Source organism: Alexandromys fortis, unplaced genomic scaffold, assembly GCF_014885135.2.
Source record: "Alexandromys fortis isolate MF-2015 unplaced genomic scaffold, M_Fortis_MF-2015_v1.1 scaffold_213, whole genome shotgun sequence".
Taxonomy (NCBI): domain Eukaryota; kingdom Metazoa; phylum Chordata; class Mammalia; order Rodentia; family Cricetidae; genus Alexandromys; species Alexandromys fortis.
In genome coordinates, this window is record NW_026068093.1 from 2,527,155 (window position 1) to 2,535,258 (window position 8,104).

The 8,104-nt window shown below is 38.2% G+C and overlaps 1 protein-coding gene and 1 pseudogene across 1 annotated transcript in view; one reads left to right on the forward strand and one right to left on the reverse strand.

The window, feature by feature from the left end:
• Positions 1-8,104, reverse strand: part of Usp40 (ubiquitin specific peptidase 40) — a 76,740-nt gene that overhangs the window by 57,301 nt on the left and 11,335 nt on the right. The window contains exons 6-8 of the mRNA XM_050123093.1: positions 6,332-6,478; positions 4,042-4,185; positions 1,653-1,781 (exon numbers count right to left, since the gene is read on the reverse strand). Coding sequence (XP_049979050.1) covers positions 1,653-1,781; positions 4,042-4,185; positions 6,332-6,478 — 420 coding nt within the window. The remainder of the gene's footprint in view (positions 1-1,652; positions 1,782-4,041; positions 4,186-6,331; positions 6,479-8,104) is intronic.
• Positions 7,684-7,784, forward strand: LOC126489126 (uncharacterized; annotated as a pseudogene).

Here is an 8,104-nt window from a genome sequence, read left to right on the forward strand (position 1 = left end):
CTATACAATTTACTTCATCTCTATGGCTTTATATACAAATTAGTACTATGAGACAAAGAGATACTAGCTTGTGGTTGTGTAAGAATGTCCTCCATAGGCTCATATATTAAAATCATCAAGGAGTGGCACTATTTGAGGACTAGGAGGTGTGGCCTTGTTGGAGAAGGTATAGCTGTGTTAGAGGAGGTGTATAATTAGGGATGGACGCTGAGCTTTCCAAAAGCTCACATTAGCTCAGTGTGGCTTTCTCTTTCTGTCTGTGGAGAAGGATGTTGCTCTCAACTACTTCTTCAGCAGCATGCCTGCCAGCATGCCTCCAGACTCTCTGCCATGATGGACTAAACCTTTGAACTGTAAGTAAGCCCCCAATTAAATGCTTTCTTTTATCTTGTCATGATGTCTCTTCACAGCGATAGAACAGCGTCTAAGACATAGCACAATATATATATAATGGGTTTCAACATTTTCCAGCTAAGAAATGTGGTGTCTCCTACAATTTGTGTTCATTCCCATTCATTTAAAAATATTTTTTGGTCTTCACTACTATGCTTACAGTCTCTTGTTTTGGTTTAAGGAAATCCTACCCATTTTTGTAAACTCAGTTTAAACATTGACTTCTATGTCCTTATCATTAAAAAGTTAACAGTCCAGGCTGTGCATTATGGCACATTCCCCTTGCCAGGCAAATTTTGTGGACTTTAAAAAACATACATATAGGGGGCTGGAGAGATGGCTCAGTGGTTGAGAGTATTGCCTGCTCTTCCAAAGGTCCTGAGTTCAATTCCCAGCAACCACATGGTGGCTCACAACCATCTGTAATGAGGTCTGGTGCCCTCTTCTGGCCTGCAGACATACATGCAGACAGAATATTGTATATATAATAAATATAAAAAAAACATATATAGTCAGATGGTGGTGGCACACTCCTTTAATTCCAGCACTAAGAAGAGAACACAAAACCTGTTCCTTCAAGTCACACTAACAGCAGAAGATGCTAACATTTCTACAGAAGAGCAAGTCACTGCTGAAGAGATCAACACAAAATTTAAAGAGATCTTCTAGAACCCACAACCCTAAGGGAAGACAGAAGAACCATTAAAACTAAAAATAAAATATCATGCAAATATTTTATGAGTCAATAGGCTGCCAGCTGGAAAAATGATACAACCCTGAAAGCAGCTGAGCAAAACTACAGGAGGAAAACAGAGACAGGCTCCCTCAGGCTGGACTGGCTCAGATGCAGGTGTACCTTTCAGATCAGAGCAAGGCCTTGTGCTCCTGGAAAAGACTGTAACAGACAAATTTAAAGGTCTGTGATTTTTATGGATGGCTAGAGGAAAAGAATATCCTTGTGCTGAATAGACAAACATGAAGCATTTACAAGCAAAGCGGCCAGATGTTCTCAACTTTGTTACAAATTGTTCACTACAATGAGGTCACTAGTGTGTAGGAGTATATGTCACATGCACAAACATGACAAAAGGAAAATAACTGGAGACTCTAGGTAGAGGGCACACAGGAGCTGTACACGTAAAAGGAAGCTTTAGGAAAGGAGAGCTATATACTAAAGGCAAAATGATCAACAGAATACTGTAACAGGAACAGAAATGCAATGGAATTACAGTTATTTCTAAAGAAATTTGTAAGCTTACTTGACATTGCCAGTTTCCTAGATGATCAACATCTTTAATGTACACATGGTAATGACCTCCATAGCAGCCACCTTTGTGGATAATGACGGAGAAGAGGTCATATGTATATTCCGTGTCATCCAGTTCACTCTAAAAGAAAATTAAACATTAGCATAGTTTAATAAGGGAGGAGAACTCTGAACCCTGAAACTAGTAAAAAGCACCCTTGTAGTATTCACACTTCACAGTAAGGCCCCTTTGCTGCTGAGTCTCCTGATTAGAATGCTATCTAAGGATAAAGAAAAATTTAAACAATTTGGGCTTAAATTAAAAAAGTTTTTCATTTCTTTGAGGATGGCCTCAAATTCCTGGAGATCCTCCTGCTTCACCATCTTTAACATTATAGACATGAACCACTATGCAGAGTTGAATTTTAAGTCTTAACTTAGAGATTTATTGCCAATCATACCACACTGAATACATGTATCTGAAGATGTTATTATTATTATTTTTACTGGTGTTAACTAAGATAATGAGTTTGTGGTAGAGACTTTAGTAGAGAAAACCATCTTTGTGTCGTACCCATTATGCTGTTTAGAACATATGCTCTTTTCCTACATAAACTGTCTGATATCCCAAGAAGGTTGCTGTGTACCTCCAGGTCAAGGCCCTCCTAGTATGTTAGTTCTCTGCACAGAATAGGAACTCAGCAATTGTGAACAGCAGCTAGTCTTGTTCAGAGCCTGTTAGTTTAGTGGAATAACAAGGTTCCTTCTTGCTTTACTAATTGTATGATCAACTTATTCTATAATTAATAGACTGACTGTACAATCAATCACAAGTGATCAACAGGTCAACTCCTACAGTGACTATGAAAAAAATACATTATATTTAAGAGATGCTTTAAATTCTAGATGCAGAAGGAAAAGAAAAAGCCAGCTAAGATGGTGCACTTTTGTAATTCCGGTACTTGGGAGATCATCCTTAGCTACACAGCAGGTTTTATGCTACCTTGGACTACATGAGGCTTTGTCTATAAAAACAACAACAAAAAGGAAGGAAAGAAAAAGAAAACAGAAGAGGGAGAGACTAAGGGAAGGGAGGGAAGGAGGCAGACATTCTAGGAGTGTGAACCACATGACATGAGACATAAGGTCTCATCCGGCTTTGAACTCAGTGTCACCTGCAATGTACAATGTGTACATAGGAAGAATTTATTTCCTTAACTACAAGTTTTTAGTGGGCATCATTTAAAAATGTCTCATTCAGACAAAAGATAAGACACAGAAAGATAAAAAATGACCACTTTTTCTCAATATAGAAAATCAAAAGTAAAACTTGGGGAGGAAAGGGTTTATTTGTCTTACATATCTGGAGGGAAACCAGGGCAGGAATTCAAACAAGGAGGGACCCTAAATCAGGGGTGCTGCTTACTGGTTCTGCTCCACTGCTTTCTTATAGAATCCAGGACCACCAGTCCACAGGTGGAACTACCCATAATGGGCTGGGTCCTTCCAAATGAATCACTAATTAAGAAATTGCCCTACAGGCTTACCTGTAGCAAGATCTTATGGAGGCATTTTCTCAATTGAGGTTCCCTTCTCTCAGATGATACCAGGTGTGTCAAGTTGCCATTAAAAACAATTGACATACCAATACAACTTATATTACCAATATAATGCTATTTAACCATACTCCTTCCTTTCTTGTTCATCTCCAAGATCACATATTAATAAACATCACACTATAAAACATTCCAACTTTTAAAAGTACTATAGTCTTTGAAAATTCAAACACTTCAAAATTCAGTTTCTTTAAAATATTCAAACTCTTAAAAATCCAAGAGATCTTTAATAGTTTAGAGTCTCTCAACTGTGGGCTCCTGTAAAATAAAAAAATAAGTACTTTCTTACTTCAAGAGGGAAGAAGCAGGCACAGTCACATCTGGACTGCCAAACTAACTCCAACAGTGTAAACAATCCAGAGCTCAATGCCTGGGACACACTCATGATCTAGGCTCCCCCAAGGGACTGGTCACCTCTCTAGATCTACATTCTTCAGCTCACACAGACTGTCTTCTAGGCTCAGGTTAGTCCCACTGCATGGCTCCTGCCTTAACTTCCCTCCATGACCCTTTCAATGCTGGGGTTTCAACTGCTAGTACAGTTCCAGAGGATGCACCTTCACCAATGACCTTTCTTGACCTCTCAGAGTACCAAGCCTCAGCTGCTCTCCATGACCCCTTCACGCTTTCAAAACAAGTACATCTGGGAGACTCTTACACAATACCAAATTCAGCTGCCTGTTCAAGGTACAACTTTGGCTGCCATGGGGCCATGGTTAAGAAAATCTACAATAAACTGAGTATTTTAATTTTGGAAGGGAAGGGAAAGAATTCAAAGGTTCAAACCTGTTCACAAAAAGGCTTGAGATTGATCCGAAGGGGGAATGTATAACAGCTAGTTTCCTTGTAGCGTTCACACTTCACAAAATCGAAATTAAATCTTAGTAATGAAATAGTAAGAAAAGGAGGCAGCTTACGTAATTTGGCAGACTGTAAAAAGAAAGATTAACAAAGTTTTAAAAATGCAGTTACACAAGAGGATACATAATGCTATGTAAAATAGCAAAAAATGACATATGACAGTTATAAATATGTCCTTAAATCATATAAACATATACTGAATTCAATATAAACTTAAAATCACACAAGCATATTCTAAATTCAATATAAACTCATTTACTTTATGGAACTAAGGATGTATTGTACAATTATGCATACAACAAAAACATTTACAAGCCCCAGTTTTATGCTTTTAGGGTTGTTATCTAAAATTACTATTTGATGAGTGTGTCCTAACTGGGTGCTCCTTCTCTTTCATTGTTCATTTCCTGCCTAGCCCTTGGCCTTTCACCTTGTTCTTTGGATCTTTGCTCCACTTAGCAAACACACAGATCTTATTCAGTGAAGAACTAGAACTCTGAATGATTAAAACTTGTACATTTATTTACTTTTTTTTTTTCTGGAGAGAAGAGTCATAGTTGTCATTAGACTGAAAAGGGACTCGACTCTCCAGGATTCAAGACCTACTGATGGGGTTTTATTATTGTTTCCTTTAAGATTTATTTTTATTTTGTGTATAAAAATACCTCTCTGACCTTCTTCTCAGTGTTTTGCCTGATTCTCTGGGAATGGAGTTACAAATGGTTGTGAGTCACTGTGTGGGTCCTGGGAATCTATTCTTGTCCTCTGAGAGAGTAACTGGTACTTTTAACCACTGAACCACGTCTCCAGTTCCCATCTGTTGTTTCTTAAATTCAAAAGCATATACCTTGTTGCTGTTTTAATTCCTCAATTTAAAACAAAATACTAGTTAAGCTGCTTTTTAAGAGTCATCAACTGTCCCCAGTGCTCTTTCACTGGTGGCCTTAGGGAAGAAAAATGTTTCTCATCAGAAAATAATAATTATATATGTTTAATATTACTAAACTATTTAAAGTTACATTTCATATATTCTATGGGCGAAAAACAAGGTGAAATAAGGCTAGGAATAGTAGTATACACTTATCATCCAAGATTTAGAAGGAGGAATGAGAGTCTGAAGACAACCTGGGCTATAGAGCAAGTTCTTGAATAGTCTGGGCTACACAGCAAGACTGTTAAAAAAAACAAAAGAAAAAAAAGTATGCATTATAAGATGGAAGATTTCTAAACTCATTCCAAAGATGTACCTAAACTAAACAAGAAACTTAACTCAATATGGCTAAGAAAAAAGTGCTATGTTGGTCACAGGTAGAGAAGGAGCTGAGAAGAAGGTCAGAGAGGTACAGCAAGCGGCACATCCAAGTCAGAGGAATGAAACATTAATCTCTCTCTCTCTCTCTCTCTCTCTCTCTCTCTCTCTCTCTCACACACACACACACACACACACACAGAGCTGTGAAAGGATGTTGAAAAAGAAATATACTTGGTTGCTAGAGGATAAAGGAGAAAAAAAACAACTCAAAAAGGTTTTCCAAGTCTGCCTTCTTAAGACAGCAATACACAGGTCAGAATAAGTAGATAAACTAGGGTAGGGTAGAGAACCCTTCCCGCAGCTGACACAACACAGTAACAAGCATGAGGCCAGTTCAGTTTTCAGTTTCTGAGGCACTGCCACCTCAGAACAGAGTAGCATCATTTATGGACATAACAGAGAGCAGTACATTCATCCGAGTGGTAGCCCTCTCTGATTCTTCTCGTTGGAGATTTTCGCCTCCCTGGAATACAGAGTAACTAAGCCTATAGGGATTACTATACATGGCCACAATGAACAGACCTGAATCTGGACAGAGTTCCATACAGGTCACTAAGTTCACCTTCTGTCTCAGCTCAGACTGAGAAGACATCAGCCACTCTCATCTAGTCTTCTTGACTTGCTGTTCACAAGGAGGAGGAGGATGCCGAACTTAGATAAGCATTCCTGACACTTAATAATAGGCATACTGAACTAAGGCTCAAATACATTTTCCCATGAAAGTAGTTAGGTTAATAAAGCTTAACTTTTTCTGTTAAAAATTAAAAGACAGGTAATGACATAAACATCTTCTCAATCTGTAGTATTCAAAGCAGATAAGTGTATTTTCCTGACTTCACACAGGTGACTAGAGCTGGCAAACCTTCCTGTCTCCAGGCAAAAAGGAAAGGAAGGCATGGTTACCTTTGCTGCTTTAACCAGTCGGTCACAGGTTCCACAGTGGTACAGGTTGTCACAGTCGAAAACTTCCTCTTCTACATACATGTTCCAGAGTGCATCTTCTAAACCAGATACATTTTTGACTGCAACTGTCAGATCCAAGAAGTCTTCCTGAAATATGAAAGATTATTACACTGAGATAACAAATGATTTCACAGAAGTTTACAACTGAAATATATATTGAGAATTAACAAATATATATTTTTCTATTTGCACATAAGAAAATATATATGCCATGATTATAAATTGTAAATTCCTTTTTTTTAAAAAGATTTATTTATTTATTATGTATACAGTGTTTTGTCTGTATGTATGCCTGCAGGCCAGAAGAGGGCACCAGTTCTCATCACAAATGGCTGTGAGCCACCATGTGGTTCTGGGAATTGAACTCAGGACCTCCGGAAGAGCAGTCAGTGCTCTTAACCTCTGAGCCATCTCTCCAGCCCTATATTGTAAATTCTTATCACTATTCTTTCTAAATAAAACTATAATTTTGCTTAAAGTACATTAAGAAAACAGTTTAAGAGAGAAAGGTTTATAAGTTTAAATGTATATGAAATAAAACCTCATGTTTCCCCAGGAAATAAACTGCAAATATATATATATGTATATATATATATATATATACCTGCATTAAAGTATCACACATACACACACCATATAGCACACACATGTACACACACGTACACATGCACACAAACATGTATGCTCGCAAATTCACACACCTGCACACAGTTGATTAGCACTGCTTTAATCTTTAAAATGATAATAGCAATCCTCAAGTAGAATTGAATTTTTCTACTGTAAACTTCCTCATTTTTTTCACTAAGATTGGTTTAAGACATGCTGAGAAAATAACAAATTTTGATCCAGATTAAACAGGTATTTCTACGGAAAATTAAAAAGATGGCACTTTGTAAAAAGGAAATCTCTTAAATCTACTGAAACTACATTTAAATTTTATTTCTAGCAATCAATGCTGTTAAAATTTTGCAAGTTTAGTGCTCGCTTCGGCAGCACATATACTGTCACGCCCCACCTCGACCTGCAAGGATGACGCGATCACCGGAGCTCTTCTTGCTGCAGTTTATTCCAAGACTTTATTCACTTTCTCTCTCTTCCCCTCTCTCATTCCTTCTCTCTCCTTTTGACCTCTCTCTTTCCTTGCAAACCTCTCCCAGCCCTTAAGTAGGCATGGGCTGCCAATCCTGGATTGCCAGGTGGGCATTGCCCATAGGCCCACGCATATGCAAGCAGCTGATGATCATTGCGTGATCAGGCATAAGTCAGACTTTATTCATAGGAGTTGATTAAACATCTCCATCAGGTGTGATTCCATGCAGCTGAACGATACAGAGAAGAAGCATGGCCCCTGCGCAAGGATGACACGCAAACTCGTGAAGCGTTCCATATTTTTACTACGCTGCGGTAAAAAAACAATGACTTCTCGAATTTTGCATGCAAATGGATGGAAATAGAAAACACTATCCTGAGTGGGGTAACCCAGACCCAAAAAGATGAACATGGGATGTACTCACTCATAATTGGATTCTAGCCATAAATAAAGGTCACGGAGTCTATAATTGGTGATCCTAAAGAAGCTAAATAAGAAGGTGAACCCAAAGAAAAACATAGAGTTATCCTCCTGGCTATGGGAAGTAGACAAAATTGCCGGGGAAAAAATTGGGATCTTGGGGGTGGGGTGGGATGGGGGTAAGGGGAGATGGGGAGAAAAAA